This window comes from Stenella coeruleoalba, assembly GCF_951394435.1.
Source record: "Stenella coeruleoalba genome assembly, chromosome: 11".
Lineage (NCBI taxonomy): Eukaryota > Metazoa > Chordata > Mammalia > Artiodactyla > Delphinidae > Stenella > Stenella coeruleoalba.
In genome coordinates this window covers 20,382,268-20,403,182 of record NC_137157.1, presented here as the reverse complement: position 1 = coordinate 20,403,182, position 20,915 = coordinate 20,382,268, and the positions used below count along the sequence as shown (strand labels likewise).

Below are 20,915 nucleotides of genomic sequence, written 5' to 3'. Positions count from 1 at the left end.
TGCACTTGGATGCTACGCTTTCAGAATAGGGTAAGAAAATGAACACATATTATGTACTTGCTACGTTTCAGCAACCCTGCAGGTGAGTGGCATTATTCCCATTTTATAGATGAGGACACCTGAGGATCAGAGGTTGCATAAATAGTCTAAGTCATACACCAGTACAAAGCAGAGCCACGATTAAATCAGATTCATCTGATCCCAATGGCCTCACTCCTTCCACCTGACTGGACAGCTTCCAGCACTGCGTACTAGAAAGCACCAGAGATGCTTTGTGACCGCCTAGAGGGGTGGGGCAGGGAGGGTGGGAGGGGGACTCAAGATGGAGGGGATATGGGGATATACGTATATGTATAGCCGATTCACTTTGTTATACAGCAGAAACTAACACAACATTGTAAAGCAATTATACTCCAATAAAGATGTTTAAAAAAATAAAAAAAAAGAACGCACCAGAGAAATGGTTTAACTCATCACCACTCGGGGTGCCTTGTATACAACATTCTGTCAGTAAGGGCTGCACCTAAGTTGCATCTGAGTCAAGGTCTTTTCTTACAGCTCAGGGAAGGAGTGCACGTCCGGCTCCCAGGCATGCCATTCACTCCCTTAACTCACCCTGAGTAAAGACGAATGGCTCTGAAATTCTTGTTACAACTGCAGTGCCAAGTGCACTAAATGTGGCTTACATTCCCTCTGCCTGTGCTAAAAACCCATTATTAGGGTGACAGAGCCTTTTGATAATTCTGAGATACATATGCTCTTAAGGGAAGTATCTCTACATCATGGTTGATGGACGATTGGCCTTTTATTTTAACAACTGGCAAAGCTGCACAGCGTTGCCTCAACTGCCCTTTGTTTTCCTGTCCTGTTGGATGTTTTGTTAAGTGTTAATATGACCTTGATTCCCCGTCACACCAAGGAGCTTCGGGCAATTTATTTACAGTCTCTCCTTGCTGTCACATCACAAGGAGATGAAGATCATAATTGCTAAACACTGTTTTCCCATCATTAAAATCAAGGCATGAGGCACTGCGTGCTGCACCTCTTGGAATAAATTTGGCCAAGTGGCAAGTGATTGGCAAGAAGCCAGTCTGGTAGGTGGAGGAGAAGCAAACTATGAACAGAACATGGACAAGTGCTGACACTTAGAGAGTGGAGGAAAATGATGTGGGACCTGTGGTGAGGGAGGGAAATTACCTGCATTACAACAGGGACTATTTATGAAGCTCTTACAATGGGCCAGACCCTGGGCTAAGCGTTTTGCATGTGTTATGATTCATTCCCGCAAGCAGGAGCTGATCCGAGTTGTCTGAGTCTCTGAAGATTATATACTTTGTGGTGGGGGTGAGGGGTGAAGTTTAGATTATAAGATTAGAAATGAAACATGCCTAAGCCCCCCTCCCCGGCCATGAGGGGCTCATACAAGTGAGGTGCCTTAACGCTTAAATTTCCTTAGCTTCTGGTTAAACCCAGAAGTTAAACTCAAGTAGGTATTATTCAGTCTACATGTAAGGAAGCTCAGTGAGGTTAGGTAACTTGCCCAGTGACAGAGCTACCAAGTGACACAGCAAAGATTCCAACCAGGCTTCCAAAATCCTTCCAGAATTGCCCAAAGTCCCCAGAGAGGCAATTCATGAGGACAAACTCCCTTGAAACAGCAGCGTGACACCTTGATGTGGTTCTGAGAGCTTCTGGGCAGGGCCCAGCCCCTGGCAGGACCTGCAGGACTTGGGGGTGTGTAATCCTGCCAAAGACCTCTACAGGAATTTGCATCTTTCAGATTCATAGACTCTGTAAAGAAAACCTCTGTGGAGGGAGACAGAAAGACAGGTTTTAATGACTGATTGTTGTGTCCACAATCTAAAAAGCAGGGGAGAAAAAAAAATTCTTTTTAAGACACACATACTTAATTTAGCCACGGTCCTGGATAAGAAGCTACCAGTGATCAAAGCTGGAAGTAGTGATGGGCTGGTAAACCAGCTCCGGCGGTAGAGGGAGCCCCAATTTCAGCGTTTTCCAATTTCTATGTTGTCAGTCCTCTTCCCAAGGCTGGTTTCAAGCTACCAATGGTTGTTTGGCTTGCAAAATTCCTGAATATTTAGCAATCAGCTCTCACAAGCAGGCACACCACTGGCTGTCATGTCATGGCTTCAAGTTCTTCAGTTTTATGAAGATCTTTCTTAAAAGTTAAAGGCAAATCTTCTTGGCCCTAAAATCTTGTCTAGTTGGTACTGTGGATACATTTCCTGATAATACCTTTAAATGATACCATATCTTCCAGATTAATTTTGTAGCAACATCAGGAAAGTGATAATTTGGCTATTTGGGGCCCTGACTCATTTCCCCTGCCTCTACGTTTTTTAGTTTTCTAGAGCTGGAAACACTCATCCCTGCACAGGGAAGCTCAGAGCTTCCCAATTCAAAGACCAACAGAAAGCAGAGCTTGAGACAGGGGCTTGCGTGGAAGTAGGTAGGGAAAGGCAATCCTGGTGTGTTATTAAGCTCTGGGCATCTGGGACTTGACCCCCACTGGAACCTCATGAGAAGTCTTGTAGAATGCCTTTCAGAATTGAGGGGGTTCCTGCAATGTGGGACTCTCGGCTTAAAGACCAGGAAAGTCCCAGGAAAACCAGGATGGGTTGGTCACCCTACCAGAATCATCTACCCAAGAGCTGGAAAAAAGGAACTTTTATCCACTAACTCCTGTCCTTCACTGGTTCAGTTGCCCCACAAGATGCCAACTCCTTGCACTCTCGTGTTTGCATATGTGAAAGTCAAAACACATTTCTGCAGGTGCCCAAAGAAGTGGAGTGAGAGCAGCCCCAGGGCAGAATGAGACGCGGGCCCCTGAGGTGAGGGACCGTAGGCTCACACCTCTGGCAGCCAGAGGCTGCATCAATGGCTGGAGTAAAGCTAGGCTGAGAGGATGTGAGGCGGTGCACAAGGGCAGCCAATGCAGGGTGTGAAGGGCACGCAAACAGCCTTGGCCCCTGAGCTGGGAGGAGCTCAGACCCCCTGGGAGCTGGGGTATGGCGATGACTGAAGCCACTATGAAGTTTACCAGGTGGCCCTTTCATGAATCTACCCATGACAAGATGTTGACCCTTACATGGTTTTCCTTCCTTCCTCCCTCCTTCCTTTCTTCCCTTCCTTCTTTCCTCCATAGATTTTTTTTTTTTTAATGACATGCAGAACTTCCCCGACCAGGGATCGAACCCATGCCCCCTGCGTTGGAAGCGCGGAGTCTTAACCACTGGACCACCAGGGAAGTCCCCTTCTTTCCTCCATAACTTCCCTTTTTCCTCCTTCAATAAATATTTAGTGAACATCTATCATATCCCAGGGACTATGCTAGGTACTTGAGATACAAAAATAATTAAACCCACTCCTTGCCCTCAAGTAGCATGTAGAGGAGGGACCAATCCTACAACAGTTATAATACAATATAACTCTGGGAGAGAAATGGGCAGGAGGGGAAAGGGAGAACCGAGGCTTTACATAGGAAGTAATACTTAAGCTGAGTCTCTAAGGATGATGATGATGATGTAATGATAATAACAACAACAACAGATAACTTTGATGGTTATGGATGGAGGCCGATTATGTGCCAGGCCATGTTCTAAGGTTGGTTTATAGTACAGTACATTTAATCTTTATAACAGCCCTAAGGAGGTGCTATTATTATCCTTAATTTAGAAGTGACAAAGCTAAACTGTTGAATAATTAAGTTTTCCAAGGTTTAAGGCACATCGGCACAGACTGATATTCACCAAAACCCATTTTTTTCCTTCCTCCTGGGCACATAGCTAGACTACATTTCCCAACCTCCTTTGCAGTTAGATGTAGCCATGTGACTGAATTCTAGCTAATGGAATGGGAGCAGAAAAGACATTTCTAGGCCTGCCCCATAAAAACCCTCTATGTATATCCCCCATATGCTTTTCCCCTCCTGGATGTCTGGAAAGGTGAGCTTGGAAAGCACACGTTGAAAACGGTTGGGTCTCCATCAATCTGGGTACCTAAAAAGAGGAGATCTTGCCCCATTGATTATTCACCTGTCCAGCACTGTTCTTTGAGCAAGAAATAAACTTTGATTGTGTTTGAGCCACCATAGATTTTCGGGTTTTTTGTTACAGCAACATTTCCACCTTTTTTATTTATCAAGGAAGTTAGTTTACTGTAATTAGTACAGGAACATATGAGGAAGTGGCAGAAAATTAGGTTGAAAAGGTAAATAAAAGGTGTCATGTACCACATAAAAAAGTCTTATCTTCTTTTTTTTTCTAAAAGTACAGAAGAATTCTTTTAAGATGGAGCAGAAGGAAACAAAAAGGGCAGCTATAGCTCCAGTTGGGTAGAGAGGATAGCTGAGGGAGGTCATACCCAACGTATTCTTTTTTCTGAGCAATAGGAAGCAGAATCGTCTTCCTAGGGGCATGCTGGGTGTGTGGGCATGTGGGTGGGCTGTTGGGGAGCAGGCTGGGAGCATAAGAAAAGCGGTGAAGGTTAATAATGTGAGAGACAGCAGTTAAGAGAGAAGATTTTGAAGTGTGTATCAGTCAGATTCCTATAGGGAAGACAGATATCACTCTAGGTATTTCAAGTAGAAGGGTATTTAATACAGGAAATTAGGTGCTCACAGAACTGGTAGAAAGACCTGAGAAGCAAAATTCAGGGGGACCCCCACTAGATTTCAGCTTCATTGCCTCTGAGCCAGAGATCTGCTGCCGTCCGACTCAGCAGTGTGCAGGAAACCATTGCCAACTTCAGAGGCCTCCACAGTCCAAGGCAGGTGAAACGCAGCGGCTACCGAAAAAAACTCCTGTTTGGGAAGTCCAGTCCATTTTTAAGAATGTAACTACAAATTCTTTGAAATTCTTTCCACCAAGGCAGGTGATCCCTTCCCTTGAGTCTAGGTAAGCTTCTGACTACTTCAACCAAAGGAGCATGGCGAAATGAAGCTATGTGACTTCTAAGGTTAGCTCATAAGTGGCCTTGAAGATTCTGTCTTGCTTGTTGAGAACACTCATCTAGGAGCTCGGAGCTGCCATGTAAGAACTCTGTCTACTCCAGGCTACCATGCTGTATGGAAGCACAAGTCACATGGAGAGGTCTGAAGGGGAGGCAGGAGGTTCAGAGAAGGCAATGAGGCAATGGAAGCAGAGGGACAGGAGATGTGATGATAGAAGCAGAGGGTGGAGTGGTGCGGGCCACGAGCCAAGGAATGCTGGGAGCCTCAAGAAACTGGAAAAGGCAAGGTAACAGATTGTCCCTAGAGCCTCCAGAAAGAATGCAGCCTGGAGGTCCTTGTGACCTCCAGGACTGAATTGCTTTACCATACTGCTTTAAGGCACTAGTCTGTGGTAATATGTTGCAGCAAGAGCAAACGAATACAATGCCTGACTCTGAGTACACCCTCAGGAAACGTTTGTTAGTAAATAAGCAGATGAACTAGGCTACAAGCATCTCTTCTTATAAGAAAATGTGGAATTGTAATCTAGTATAATTTTAAAAGATTAATTTACTCCCTGATATCTAAGTATTAGGAGTTGTGATACGTTCAGTTCCCCTAAACTCCTAAACCCAGACTAAATGTAGACAGGAGTAAGCCAAACAGAAAAATGCTGTGTTTTAAGAAACAATGACAGGCAAAATTTATTGAACACTTACTATGTGCTTTATTTACCTTCTCTCATTGAACCCTCACAACAACCCTATGTGATAAGTGCTACTGTCATCATCCCGAGAGGGGTTAAATAATTTGTCCAAAGTCTCATAGCTCATAAGTGATAAAGCCTGGACTAGAACCCAGGCTGACTGACTCCAAAGTTCAAGCGTGTACTGCCTTGTCGTGGGAAGGGAACAGCACAAGATGATGGAAAGCCTGCTGTCACCAGGTAAGAGTCCAGATCCACCTCTGCATGGCCCTGGGAAAGTTCCCTAACTTTGGGGTCTGGTCTCTTCTTCTGAAAAATGTGGCGGTTGGGCCAGATGACCTTCAAAGTCTCTTTTTGGAACAGAGTTTCTATAACTCTTTCCAACTTAAAGAAAAATCACACATGTCAAATGGGTGAAATAAGGACAGGTAAGCATCATATCCTGCACTGAAGGAACGTGCTACCTTTGGTAAGCAACTGGTAATTTCCAGCATCCATTTGCTTATTTTATCTCTTTACCACCACTGTTTTATAAATGTAACAAGGAGGAGTGTGGTGGACTGATTACAAAAGTGGTTCTAATTCTCCACTCCTCCCTTTAGTTATGCCCTTTGCAATGAGAACTTGCAGCTCTTCCCATCAAGAGATGGAGACCATTTCCCCACCCACTGAATAGGGGCTATTCTTGTAATTGCTTTGCCAAATAGAATAAGGTCAAAGTGGTGTGTGACCGTCCTGAGCCTAGGTCTTGCTCTCTTCCAGGCTGTCTCAGGCCTCTACCTGTCCATGAGAAAAGCTCAGGCTAGCTTGCTGGATGATGAGAGACCACACAAAGCAGAGCTATGTAGCCAAGTAATCCAAGCCAAGGCCACGCGAGATTAGCCAGCCCCCAACCACTCGGTCAGCAAACCACAGATGCCAGCAAGCCCAGCAAGATCAACCAAGACAAACCCAGAACATCAGAACCAGCCAGCCACAGACTTGTTGCACGTCACTGTGGTTGTTTTTTATGCAGCTTTATTGTGGTGATAACTGATACAGTTCACTTTCAGGCAAAGCAGAAAGTCTGGCATATGAATTATACCTGTATTAATCAGAACAATTAATTAAGCAATCAGGAAAATTAATCTAGGTTGCAAGCAACAGAAATCTGACTCAGATTTGCTTAAACACACAAGGGAATGTATTGGTTCATATTATTGAAAAGTCCAAGGGTAGACACAGCTAGATTTCGATGCTCCAAATTTATCATCAGGAACCTGATTCTATCTCTTCATTCTATTTTTATCTGTCTTAGCTTCATTCTAATGCAAATATTCCCTCACAGGTCAGGATAGCCACCAGTAGCCTCCAGTTTATGCTCTATTGTGTTTAACCATTAAATAGAAAGAGGGTTTCTGTTTCCCAACAGTTCAAGTAAAAGTCCTAGGGAGGGGCTTCCCTGGTGGCGCAGTGGTTGAGAGTCCGCCTGCCTATGCAGGGGACACGGGTTCGTGCCCCGGTCCGGGAAGATCCCACGTGCCACGGAGCAGCTGGGCCCGTGAGCCATGGCCGCTGAGCCTGCGCATCCGGAGCCTGTGCTCCGCAACGGGAGAGGCCACAACAGTGAGAGGCCCACGTAGCGCAAAAAAAAAAAAAGTCCTAGTGACGACATTCACTGGACTGACTAGGATCACAGACCTATCCCCAAACCAATCACTTTGTTTTTTCAGGGAGATACACTGGGCCTGGGTCTGGATCATGCATCCAACCCTGGAGATAGGAGATGGGTTGGAATTAAAACCACATGCACTGAGAATAAATAAAGAGGGGATTCCCTAAAAGAAAATAAAAGTAGTGCTACCAAAAGAATATATGGAAACTACGCGTGTCTTCTATAGTCCTCCATATTACTAATGAATTAAAGAAAAAGAGAGTGAAGCAATCTTCTCAGCATTGATTCTTCTGCAGAACAGTAGGCTGTTCACTGTTACCTGTAAAAACTTCAACATTCATGCCAAAGTAACTATTGTTATGCACAACTTTCTTCCACCCCACCAGATGAATGTCTAAAAATCAAATCTTGATCACATCTCTCTATCATGTAAGTAGATAACATCAAGTGCCCATACACATTAAGGAAGGTCTTAGGATAGTCATTAGAATCATGAGGCATCTGAACTTGATCTCAGAGACTCTTGATGTGTGCCCATGAATCGTAAAATTGCTTGCAAGTCCTAACTGGAGAGGTAGCACAGTGCAGTGGCCAAAAGCACAGGTTCTGGATACAGTCTATGGATATCTGGGTTCCAGCTCTGACTGCTTAATGAAACTATGTGACTTTGGGTAACTCAGTCTCAGTTTTCCCATCAGTAAATGGGGATAATAACAGAATTTACCTTGTAGAAAGAGTAAATGAGTCATCATATGCAAAGCACTTAGAACAGTATCCGGTACCTAGTAAGAGCTATAAAGTGTCAGCTATTAATCGTCTGAGCAGACACGTGTGGCAACAAGTCTTTTGAACCTAGAGTAAGAAAGTCTGGCACCATCAATCAAAGGTGCGTGACCCCAGCGGAGTCACTTCTTGCCTCTGGGATTACTTTATCTATAATGTGACGGAAATTATATCTACCCTGCTTACCTTGCAGGGATGCCATAAGGATCAGAGGAGTTGACGGGTGCTAAATCCTTTAGAAACCTCCAAGTCCTTTATAAATAAAAGGCCTTATTAACACTAATTACCTCCATCTAGATTATCTGACTGTGTGCAATCAATGCAGTTTTTCATCCCACCCTGCTTTGCGCAAAGAATCATTAGGGAAAAAAACCTGCTGCTGACAAATAATGGATACCCCAACCAAACCCGGTGTAAATGTCCTTAGGGATTGTTTTGTGACTTAATATTCACCATCACCTTTTATACCTAGCCTGAAGTAAAGTTCATTGTAATGGAAAGGGTATTAAATTGGTGGTCAGGACACCTGGATTCTAGTTCCCAATTCTGCTGTTAATTTATTGTGCTATCTCAAGTGAGTCAATTGATTTCTCTGGGTTTCCCTAGTCTGTAAAATAGGGAATGCTTATAATGTTGTGACTGCACAGCTCTTGTGACAGAGATGTTCCTGGGCATTGGGATGTGGTCATTCTTGGAGGAGGATTACTCATAACTTAGGTTAAATCCCCACTGAAATTCTGGAAAACACATCTGCCCAGACAGTATTTTATTACAAATACAGTACTTGCTTAAGAGAATACATCCAAGAGTATATGTTGAAATGACAATGTCTTTGTCTCTAGAATTTCCCATGAATATAAGCAAAAATCATCTTACAGATGACCAAGAAGAGGATCGCAATCTTCCTTTCTCTGGTCCCACAAGGCATCTGGTGATGTCCTCTTCCATGGACCTTCTTCCACTGTCCTTGCCTTGGGACCACAGCAGCTCTTTCTAAGAGGCTGTTTCAGCAATTTCCTAGTATGGTCTATTAAGCCCTATGTGATCTGCTCCCCAGACCTCTGACTTCCCCTCCTACTTGCTGTGTTCCTGATACGCTGGGCTCCTGGCTATTCCTGGACCAGACTGAAGCTCAATCCTGCCTCAGGACCTTTGCACTTGCTGTTCTTCTGCCTGGAATTATCTTCATCTCCAGAGGTCCCTCCCTCCCTTCCTTCATGTTTCTGCTTCCCTGATTACCTTATGTAACATAGCAAACCCTTCTCACTTTGCTCTGGTGCTCCCTGAATTAAGTACCAGCTAAGCTGCAATAATAAAGAAATCCAAACCCAAAGTGGCTTATACTAGATAGACGTTTATTTCCCTCTTGTGTAACTGTCAAGAATTGAGCAGTCCAAAGCTGGGGGCTCTGTCATCTTCCACACTTGGCTTCCAAGGATGCTCCAGTCAATGCCATCTCTTAGCCAGTTGGAAGGAGAAAGAAAGGGTACAAAGCAAGTGGCTCTATCCTTCAGCTAATGACCTGACTGAAAGTTACACAAAACATTTCCACTCATATCCCCTTGGACTGAACTTGGTCACAACACTATATCCAGGTGCAAAATGGAGGGAGAGGGGGAAATGTAGTCTCCAATGCATGGTCATGTTACCAGCTAGAAGTTGAGATAGGGGTTCTTTTTAAAAAAATTTTTTACACAATTTTTAAAGGTTACGCTCCATTTACAGTTATTACAAAATATTGGCTATATTCCCTGTGTTGTACAATACATCCTTGTAATCTATATCACACCCAATTGTTTGTACCTATCACTCCCCCTCCAATGTTACCTCTCCCTGCCTCTCCTCACTGGTAACCACCAGTCTGTTCTCTATATTTGTGATTCTGCTTCTTTTTTGTTATATTTGCTAGTTTGTTGCATTTTTTATTAAGTGATATGATACATTATTTGTCTTTCTGCGTCTGACTTATTTCACTTAGCATAATGCCCTCCAAGTCCAACCATATTGCTGCAGATGGCAAAATTTCATTCTTTTTTATGGCTGAGTAGTATTCCACTGTGTGTGTGTGTGTGTGTGTGTGTGTGTGTGTGTGTGTGTGTGGTTTATTTTTTTGATGTTGACTTGTATAAGCAGTTGAGATAGGGGTTCTTTTTCTAAAAAATGAAAAGGGGAATGAATTCTGTGGAATAATTAAGCTTCTGTCACTCTCTCTATCTACCTGCTGTATTTATCTCCATAGCACTTATTGCCATCTGATGGTCTACTAGAGATTTACATATTTATTTTTTGTTTCCCACACTGGAATATGAGCCCCATGAAGGCAGGGAATTCATTTGTTTACTGTTGTCTCTTAAGCCTTTAGATCAGTGCCTGACACACAGTAGGCACTCAATAAAAATTCATTGAGTATGTAAATACATCTTTTTTTTTCCTAGCTGCTGTTCTGAGTCACTCACTTCTCTTTCTGATTCACTCTGAATCACACAGGTCCAAATTTTCTTGGTTTCTAGTGTTAATGAGATTCTGGTCCTACTTCCTCTTGGAGCTCCCAGGATTCAAGAGCAGGGTGTTGTCTTTCTAGATCCCATCTCAAGCAGCCATGATCTTCTCCAAAGAACTTTTGGGTTTACAAGGAGAAGGAGTTAGGAGGAGATGTAATTTTAAAAAATTAATAGGCTTTATTTTTGGAGCAGTTTTAAGTTTACAGAAGAATTGAACAGAAAGTATAGTGAATTCCTGTATACCCCCTTCCCCTTCCCATATAATTTCCCCCATTATTAATATCTTGCATTACTGTGGTATACTTGTTACAATGGATGGACCAATGTTGATACATTATTACTAACTAAGGTCTGTGTTTAAATTAGGGTTTACTCTTTGTGTTGTACTGTTTTCTTTCTTTCTTTTTTTTTTTTGCGGTACGTGGGCCTCTCACTGTTGCAGCCTCTCCCGTTGCGGAGCACAGGCTCCAGACGCGCAAGTCCAGCGGCCATGGCCCACGTGCCCAGCCGCCCCATGGCATGTGGGATCCTCCCGGACCGGGGCACGAACCCGTGTCCCCTGCATCGGCAGGCGGACTCTCAACCACTGCGCCACCAGAGAAGCCCCTGTTTTATAAGTACTGACAAATGCATAAAATCACATATCCACCATTACACAAACTATCACACAGAATAGTTTCACTGCCCTAAAAACCCCCTGTGCTTCACCTATTTGTCCCCTCCTCCCAGCCCCTGGCAACCACTGATCTTTTTGTTGTCTCCATAGTTTTGCCTTTTCCAAAATGTCATAAAGTTGGAGTCTACAGTATGTAGCTTTTTCAGATGGGCTTCTTTCACTTAGTGATATGCATTTAAGCTTCTTCTATGTTTTTCTGAAACTTGATAGCGCATTTCACTTTTTTTAATTTAATTTTTATTTTATATTGGGGTATAGTTGATTTACAACATTGTGTTAGTTTCAGGTGTATGGCAAAGTGGTTCAGTTATACATATACATACATCCATTCTTTTTCAGATTAATTTCATGTTATCAATGAATAATATTCTATTGTATGGATGTACCATAGTTTACCCATTCACCTACTGAAGGACATCCTGGTTGCTTCCAAGTTTTGGCAATTATGAGTAAAGCTGTTATAAACATCCATGTGCAGGTTTTTGTGTGGACATAAGTTTTCAATTCATTTAGATAAATACCTAGGAGAGTGACAGGTGGCTCATAGGATAAGCCAATGTTTCGCTTTATGAGAAATAGGTAACTGTCTTCCAAAGTGGCTGTACCATTTTGCATTCCCACCAGCAATGAATGAGAGTTCCTGTTGTTCCACATCCTCTCCAGCATTTAGTGTTGTCAGTATTTTAGAGCTTAGCCGTTCTAACATGTATGTAGTGGTATCTTAATGTTTTTCAATTTGCAACTCTCTAATGACATACAATGTTGAGCATCTTTCATATGCTCATTTGCCATCTGTATATCCTCTTCGGTGAGGTGTCTGTTCAGATCTTTTGCCCTTTTTAAATTGAGTTCTTTTTATTGTTGAATTTTAAGAGTTCTTTGCACGTTTTGGATACACATCTTTTATCAGATATGTGTTTTGCAAGTATCTTTCCCAGTCTGTGGCTTCTTTCCATTCTCTTAAGATGTATCTTTTTTTAAATAAATTTATTTATTTTGTTTTATTTTTATTTTTGGCTGCGTTGGGTCTTCATTGCTGCGTGCAGGCTTTCTCTAGTTGCGGCCAGTGGGGGCTACTCTTCGTTGCGGTGCGCGGACTTCTCATTGCGGTGGCTTCTCTTGTTGCGGAGCACGAGCCGTAGGTGCATGGATTTCAGTAGTTGTGGCACATGGGCTCAGCAGCTGTGGCTCACAGGCTCTAGAATGCAGGCTCAGTAGTTGTGGTGCACAGGCTTACCTGCTCCATGGCATGTGGGATCTTCCTGGACCAGGGCTCAAACCCGTATCCCCTTCATTGGCAGGCGGATTCTTAACCACTGCGCCACTAGGAAAGCCCCAACACAAAAATATTAAGTCAGCTGTTTAAGTATTATTTTGGATGAAAGTGAAAGAACCCAATTAAAATTGGCTTAAGCATACAAAAGTGGAATTAGTGAACTAAGGTGACTGAAAAGTCCAAGGACTGGGTGGATGGATCCATTGGCTCACATAAGCTCATCTCAATCAATCTCTCTCCCTCCCTGTCTCTCATCTACTTTGCACAGAGTTCATTCACAGGCAGACCTCTCCATGAAGTGACACAATGGCCACCAACAGCTTCAGGCTCCTATCATCTTGCAAAACTTCAAGAAAAAGAAGCATCTTTTTCCCAATAGCTCAAAAAACTTCCAGATAGGGTCCCTGGCCCAGCTTGGGACACATGCTTACCTCTGAACCAGTTAGTTGGCCAAAGAAATACAACTTAGGACACAGGCCCTCCTAGGTGTCTAGTCTGAACTTCAGACACTAAGAATGAGGGAAGAGTGATTCCTCAAAGGAAAATAAGGATGCTGCTTCCAGAGGAAGAGAGAACAAACACTGTCAAGAAATCAACAAATGTCTACCATAACATCCAAGCATTTATTTCTCTAAACCTGGCCCTTCTAGTTCACATTCTTAAGCTGTGGGGTGGCAAAAAGGCAAACTGATATTAGAAGACCTGAATTCAAGTCCTTCCACCACTTAGAAGTTCTCCGATCTTCAGATCCCTTATCTTGAAAGTGAGGATAATACAACCTACCTTGCAAATGTGGATAGGAGAACAAAATAATGATAATAGCAAATACTTGTAAAAGACTAAATCGTAATAATAGTAAACACATTCTGTAGCACATGGGATGTGCCAGACAACGTTCTAAGTGCTTTAACATACAGGAGGTCAGTGATTCCCAAACTTGAGCCTGCAGCAGAGTCACCTGGAAGGCTTGTGAAAGTACGGATTACTGGGCCCCATCCCCAGAGTTTCTGATTCAACAGGCTTGGCGTGAAGCCTGAGAATTCACATGTCTAACAAGTTCCCCTTGGGTGCTGCTGCTGCTGCTCGGGGACCACACTTTGATAACCCAAGTATTAGGTTAGTGACTCTTTGGAACAGCTCCATGCGGGGCACCAGTATTACCCCGAATTTGGTGGTGAGTAAACTGAGGTTCACATAGCAGTGACAAGGGTGTGAGCCTGGGACACCTGGTAGCAGAGTCCAAGCTCTCCTCTCCTTCAAAGAAGCAACTAAGATGTAATAGGACAAAAGCCAATTCGCATGCAAAGATATAACCAAGGGGAGGGTGGGAAAATGGAGAAGGGGAGATAAATCCAAACTGAGACCCTTATCCTTCCTACAGAAGATGTCAAGTTAAGGATAAAAATAGAGAGTAGAAATCATGAAAGTGGGTATGTGAAAATATGTAGGTGTTTAAATTGTTCAAAAAGCAGGTTAATTTAGGTTATCCTCTGGCATCTCTTAAAAGAAAATAAGGAATTTAAAGTTCACGACAGAAATGCCAACGGTGAGTGAAAGTGGGGAAGGAAAACAAGCTGAACACAGAAGGCAGTAGCGTGTGTGCTTGTCTGTATGTGTGTTTCAGGAGGTGGGGAAGGGTGTTCCAAATATTTTAACACCGACGGAAAGACTGCACCAGCTCCCCTGTAAAATGCTGAGTCACTCACTGTATTAAACAGTAAAAATGGCAGCAGCGTCAATGATCTGCTCTCTGGAAGAGACATATTCAAAACCGAAGACAACAGCCTTCTTCTTGAGCAGATGCTGCAAAATGAAATGCCTAAGGGGGCCAGGCGGGTACCTCAGACATAAACCAGCGAGGGGGTCAGGGCTTGGACTACAGGGAGTGATTGCTGCTCTTCCAAATGTGGGCCCAGTGCTGTGGATGTTTTTAATTTTTCAAGAGAAGCTAGAAATCTGGATTTTCACTTGAAATCTCCAGATTTTTTACAAATTAAAAGATTTCACGAACATTTTTGGTGAGCAAAATATATCTGTGTGCTACACTGGGCTGGTGAAGCCTACCACTTTGCAATTTCTGGTCTAATGTCTCTGATGCTTGAGGCATAAACCAGGAAAGGAGAATAGAAGCTCAATGGTCTCAGTGCTAAAAAGCGATCATATGGTTGAAAAAGAAACAATAAAAATAAGAAAGACTGTTCATATAGGCATGTATAAGTTACAAGAGACTTTGACCTGCTTTATGTCAAAGGATCTCCTTACTAACCAGCAAGTAAAAAGGCAGACTTGGTTATTACTTAAAGGTGAGGAAACTGAGGCTGAGAGATTAAGTCACTGGTCCAATTATCAGCTAATACATGGAAGATCCTAGAATTGGGATCCAAATGTTCCTCTGAATCCAAACTCCATGCTCTTGCTGCCTCCCGATTTATATGCAACAGTGAACATGGTTCTCACAAGAAGGGAACGATCTTTGGGTCAGCTTCTCTTAACTACCGTAATTAAGAGTTACTAAAATATCTTCCTTGGCTTTCTTCTTTTCCCTTCACTTCCCTCTACTGGTTTGAGATCTCACTTCCTTGGTCCCTTGTTCTGAGTCAGAACCATTTCCCGTTTGATATATTGCAACTTTTGAGCCCCACCATGCAGACCTGCCCCCTTCCTGACATCACGTACAATATCTTACTAACCTTTCAAGAGCCTTGGATTACTGTTGTCCCCACCTTACGCTTAAGGAAACTGAGGCTCTCCCTACCTCTGAGTTTCACCCTGTTCTTTGTTTTACTTTTTATTAGCCCAAGGATACTAAGGGTGATACCAGTGCCCAGTGCTAACTTGAGAGGATGTGGTTTTGGATTAAGAGATAAAAACAACCAAATTGGGCTTCCCTGGTGGCACAGTGGTTGAGAGTCTGCCTGCCGATGCAGGGGACACGGGTTCACGCCCCGGTCCGGGAAGATCCCACATGCCACGGAGCGGCTAGGCCCGTGAGCCATGGCCACTGAGCCTACGTGTCCGGAGCCTGTGCTCCGCAACGGGAGAGGCCACAACAGTGAGAGGCCCGCATACCGCAAAAAAAAAAAAAAAATTTGTATTTGACTACTTTGAACCCTTGCATATACTGCTCCTTCCCTTGTTCCCTCTACCTAGATAACACCATTTGTGTCCATGCTCCTCCCTTGCCTGGTTTTCTTCTATCCATCTTCCAGATCTCAGCTTAGATGTCACCTCCAGCTAGAAGCCTTCCATGTCTAGGCTAGGCAAACTTCTCATGTGTTCTTGTAGTCCCTTGGGCTTTAAATTAGAGTGTGCACGAAGGAAACAAAGATTAAAAAGCAAAACTTCCCAATCAAGCTTAAGAAGGAAGGAAAGAAAGAATTATGTGTCTAAGTGAACTAGCTGGAATGGATGGGGCAGGCAGAACCATTGCGGTAAAAAGAAACGAGGATTGCAAGGGGTATTTAAGGCCTTGGCATGGAGGGCAAAAGCTGGGGGGCAAGAAGATTCGTAAGTAAAGAGTGGTGTTCTTCGTGGCTGCTTTGGATATTCCACAGAACCTCAGAAACAGCTTTGGAAGAAACCTTAACAATCCTGTGGCACAACCCTCATCCAGTGCAGGAGTTACATTAGTCTTGAGTTTGTCAGGGTTCAACGAAGTACTGTACGCTTTGTTAATTCAACAAACATTCATTGAACTCTTAAGTTCACGGGATACACTGGTGATACAAAGTTGAAAAAGTACATGGTTTCTGCCCTTAAGGAACTTGTCAGGTAGCCAGACAGTAGACTGCTTATTCATTCAGCAAACATTTATACCATTCTCTGTGCGCCAATACAATTCCTTGAAAAACTGGTATTATTATCACTTCTTTTAATAGATCAGGAAGTTGGGTCTCAGAAAGGTTAGGTAACTTGTCAAAGGTTGTGCAGTTATGGTACCTGGCGCCTTTCATCCATTAGCTTCTTTACTCTGCACAACAACGCCCTATAAGGTAGGTGCTTTCATTAGCTCCGTTTTACATAAAAGGAATTGAGGCTCAGAGAAGGTAAGTAACTTCCCCAAGACTACACCAGTAATAAATGGCAGAGGTAGGATTCAAACCCAGGCAATCTGGTTCTAGCATCTATGCTCTTAACCACCATGTTGTATTGATAAATTGTTCAACCAGAGCTGTCAATATTATACGGATCATACAATGAGTAACAATGCAATATATAACTTGTGTCAGTTTTTTGATTTTCATGTTTTTCTCTACTCCTTATTGTCCCATTAACTCCATTACCAAAAATAAATGACAGAGAAGCAAAAGGACACAATTATCTGGGGGTAATTTTAGCAATAGGTTGGGAACATTGCTTAGAGTAGGGGCTCTTACCCTCAGGTAACTGCAGACTTCTCTTTGAAATCATCTATACATTTTAGTGTGAATGAGCTTATTAGTATTTTTCTGAAGAGAAGGTCTACAGCTTAGACTTAGACTCCTTGAAGGCTCTGTGACCCAACAAGGTGAAGAACCACCTAAAGAAAAAAAAAAAAAAGCCAATTAGCTTACTGGAAGCCAGTCAAACATTGGGCATTTCTATATTTTATTATTAAAAAATAAAATCCATAAATGCTATGAATCCATTAAAAATATTTACAGCAACCCTGTGACAACATAAAAACATTGATGTCGTAATGCCAGTAACAATACGAAAGTGTTTTATCTACTTTACTTCTTCACCTGATTGCCTCCTCAATCCATACATATTTCGCTTCCTTTCCTCTACACCGGACCATACTTGTCAAGGTCATCAGTGACCATCACCTTGTCAGGTTCAGCAGCTACTTCTCTCTCCTCAGTTTTCACTATAGCTGGCCACTGGCTCTGCTTCCAGGCCAGGACTAGTCTGTTTCTACCTCACTGGCTCTCTTTCCCAGTCACCTTTCTGGTCACTGCTAAATGGTGGAGCATTCCAACGTTCAACTTGGGTCCTCTTCTTTTCTTTGTCCTCCCTTTCATCGCTCTCTCCCTAAAACATCTCATCCAGTTCCATGGCTTTAAATAACTTCACACTTTCTGTAAAGTGTATTTAAGTCACACCTCCAGCCCTGACCTCTACACTGAGCTCTAGGCAGGAATATATTCAATTTGTCTACTGAATATCTCTTCTTGGCTATCTAAGATGTAAGCACCTCAGACTAAACATTTCCAAACAAAATTATTAATATTATCAGTCTCTTTTTCAGCTCACATAACAGAGCATGGCCCATAGCAGACTGTCAAGAAATATTTGTTTAATGAGTAAGTGAAAAAACATACACACACACACACCTGTTTGTATAATTACGTTTAACAACAGGACGTAAGAATGGTAGGAAAATACCAAAACGTTAACTGGTTGTGCACGAAACCATGAGTTTTCTTTAAAAGTCCTTTCCAATTTTAAATGGAAAAATAGTGGTTAAGAATATCAGACATTGGGCTTCCCAGGTGGCGCAGTGGTTGAGAGTCCGCCTGCCGATGCAGGGGACGCGGGTTCGTGCCCCGGTCCGGGAAGATCCCACATGCCGCGGAGCGGCTGGGCCCGTGAGCCATGGCCGCTGAGCTTGCGCGTCCGGAGCCTGTGCTCCACAACGGGAGAGGCCACAAGAGTGAGAGGCCCGCGTACCGCAAAAAACAAACAAACAAAAAAAATCAGACATTGCAGGGGTGGGATAGGGAGGGTGGGAGGGAGGGAGACGCAAGAGGCAAGAGATATGGGAACATATGTATACGTATAACTGATTCACTTTGTTATAAAGCAGAAACTAACACACCATTGTAAAGCAATTATACTCCAATAAAGATGTTAAAAAAAAAAAGAATATCAGACATTGGAACTCTGACCTCTGCCAGACTGCCACTTACCGGCTGCACATCCTTGCTTTCTCCGTATGCCAAAGGGACTTAGAAATACGTACCTCATCTGTAGTCATGCAACGTTCACAATGCGCTTTACTGTGAAATTATGAATGTAAAGAGCTTTGCCTGATGCAGTATACATAGTGAGAGGTAGTCGTTATTGGCTGTTAATGATGACAGGCATGTTTTCTTTTATGATAAAAATACACATTTTTCTTATAAACCTTTACTGAAGAGAGTTCAAAATACTCCGCCCCCACATACCCACTCAGCCAGAGCCTCCCAGTCTCCAGCCGGCTGCAGGGGGCGGGCGCGCCTGCTCCGTCCGCTTCTTCCGCCCACGTGACTCACTCTGCCGGCTACCCGTCTCCAACATGGCGGCGCCCAGGGGCTCAAGCCGCACGTGAGAAAGAGTCTGAGTACGTGGGAGTGCAAGTGTGGGAGCCAGTTTCCCTTGTCTACAGTCAGTAGCATCCCTTCAACCCTTCCCGAGATCCTCGCGGGCCGCCGCCCCTCTGCAGCCATGAAGCCAAAGCCAGTTTCCCACAAGATCGAGAACACTTACCGGGTGAGTGAAGAAACTCGGCCGTGGGTCTAGTTCTCAGCGGAGCTCCCGAGGCTACAGTGCTCTGGACCGAGCGAAAGTCATTTGTCCGGAGGCTCTAGCAAAAGAGCCTCTCTCTCTCCGTGTGTAGTAAATATGGGATGGGGAAGGAAGCTTCAGCTGCAGATTTCGCCCATGTTTTGTGGCGTCTGGCCTGGCTGAGACTTCTCTTCAGGCCAGAGTTAAATTCAGTGTCACAAACTAACTGCTTAGGAATTCTTTCCTGCTCTTTTATCCTTGAAGACCGAATGGGGGGCGGGCCGGTGGGAGGAGGTGAGTGATTCCAGCTACTGGCTACTACACCACTTTCCCGGTTTGTTTCTTGAGGGTTTCTTTGTTACTCTACAGCCGTAGGTCTGTATATGTTTAAAAACACTGTTGTTGCCACGACTTAGCCAGATCCTGTACATGCAGCAGGGTATGAAACCTAGCAGTAGATCTGGCGAGGCCACGTTGCTAGCTTTTACCTAGGTCAATCCACCAGTCTAGCACGGAAATTTTGTTGGAAATGATATTTTGCAAATATATCCATAGAAATATTTCATTGTCTTCGTACAGTAGTGCAGTGCATTTGTCTTTCAGTTTGTTTTTAAAGTTATCTTCTGTGATTTGTCAGTGATGTCTGCTTCTAGTTGTAAAACTCGGTTATACATTTTATGATTGATTGAAAATACAACTCTGAAATTGAAAGCGAAGCATAACATTATTTCTAATGATAGAACGTAAGGAGGCACATTGAACCTTTAAACTTTATAGTTCCACGAGGAAATTGTCCACATATGATTGTGATAAGTATAAAATGTGGATGTGTTGTAAATATACTTCTTCCCTGCAGTTTCTTACGTTTGCTGAACGATTGGGAAATGTGAATATCGATATTATCCACCGGATTGATAGAACTGCAAGCTATGATGAGGTAAGAGAATGTTAAATGAGCTGATCTTCAAGTATTCATAGTTGGTTTTTTAGATTCTCTTTGAAGTGAATTTCTCAAGCCATTCTTTTATGAACATGAAATGCATTAGACCTGTGCTGTCTCAAACAGTAGCCACACATAACAAATTAGATTTAAAGTAAATTAAAAATTCTAATGCTCAGTAGCCATATGTGGCTAGTTGCTACCATACTGACCAAGTGCGGATATGGAACGTTTTCCATCATTGCTGAAAGTTCTATTGGGTGATGTGGTGTTAGAAAATTTACTTGGTTCTCAGGTGGCTTCTGATTCCAGCCACTCCCTTCCCATGTGCATTCCGAGCACTGCTACAGATCCATGTTCCTGAAACTACAATTTTAAAGAGGTTTTGAGCAAGTCACTTTCCTGGGGCTCAGTTTCCTCCTTTATCAATAAACATGGGGGAGCTAAACCACATAATTTTTTCCAGTTCTAACCATGCTGTAACTCAGTCACACCTCTACTCAAAAATCTTGTTTTCGCTGCATCAAGTCATTATTTCTCTGACAGCCTTTTAAGGTCCTGTATAACGTGCCTTTAAATTAGGGATTCAATGTCAGTTTTTACTGTTTTTCACTTGACTCTAGTCAGACTCTGCTCACTACCTCTTTGAATGCCTTGTCTCCAATATGTGAATTCAGTGTGCTAATTATGTTATCTAGGTAGGCACATAATGCTTTGGGAACTCACCGTGAAGTGATCCTAACCTAGATTCTGTGAGGGTGTAAGGTGAGGTCAAAAAAGGTGAAGTGGACTAGGTGATACCTGAATTGAGTCTTGTTTGTATAGGTTTTAGCATGGCAAAGAGAACAGGAAAGGCTGTTTCAGGCTGAGGAATTAGCCTTTATAAAGGAACAGAGGCTAAAGAGAGCATGTCACATTCAAGAAACTCCCAAGCATTTCAGTATGCTTATAATTGCCTGT

At 43.1% G+C, this 20,915-nt stretch overlaps 1 protein-coding gene and 1 long non-coding RNA gene across 3 annotated transcripts in view; one reads left to right on the top strand and one right to left on the bottom strand.

Moving 5' to 3' along the window:
• Positions 1 to 11,284: 11,284 nt before the first annotated feature.
• Positions 11,285 to 18,611, bottom strand: LOC307194357. Of its 2 annotated transcripts, none has more exons than XR_013830555.1 (3): positions 18,492 to 18,611; positions 16,924 to 17,066; positions 11,285 to 12,595 (listed from the first exon to the last, which is right to left on the bottom strand). It is a non-coding gene; the product is annotated as an uncharacterized lncRNA (long non-coding RNA). The 2 variants fall into 2 exon arrangements; XR_013830556.1 differs by having other exon boundaries at positions 18,439 to 18,596.
• A 189-nt stretch (positions 18,612 to 18,800) lies between these two features.
• Positions 18,801 to 20,915, top strand: part of UTP20 (UTP20 small subunit processome component) — a 92,451-nt gene continuing 90,336 nt past the window's right edge. The window contains exons 1-2 of the mRNA XM_079935846.1: positions 18,801 to 19,000; positions 19,872 to 19,952. Of these exons, the coding sequence (XP_079791972.1) occupies positions 18,956 to 19,000; positions 19,872 to 19,952 (126 nt within the window). The 5' untranslated portion in view covers positions 18,801 to 18,955. The remainder of the gene's footprint in view (positions 19,001 to 19,871; positions 19,953 to 20,915) is intronic.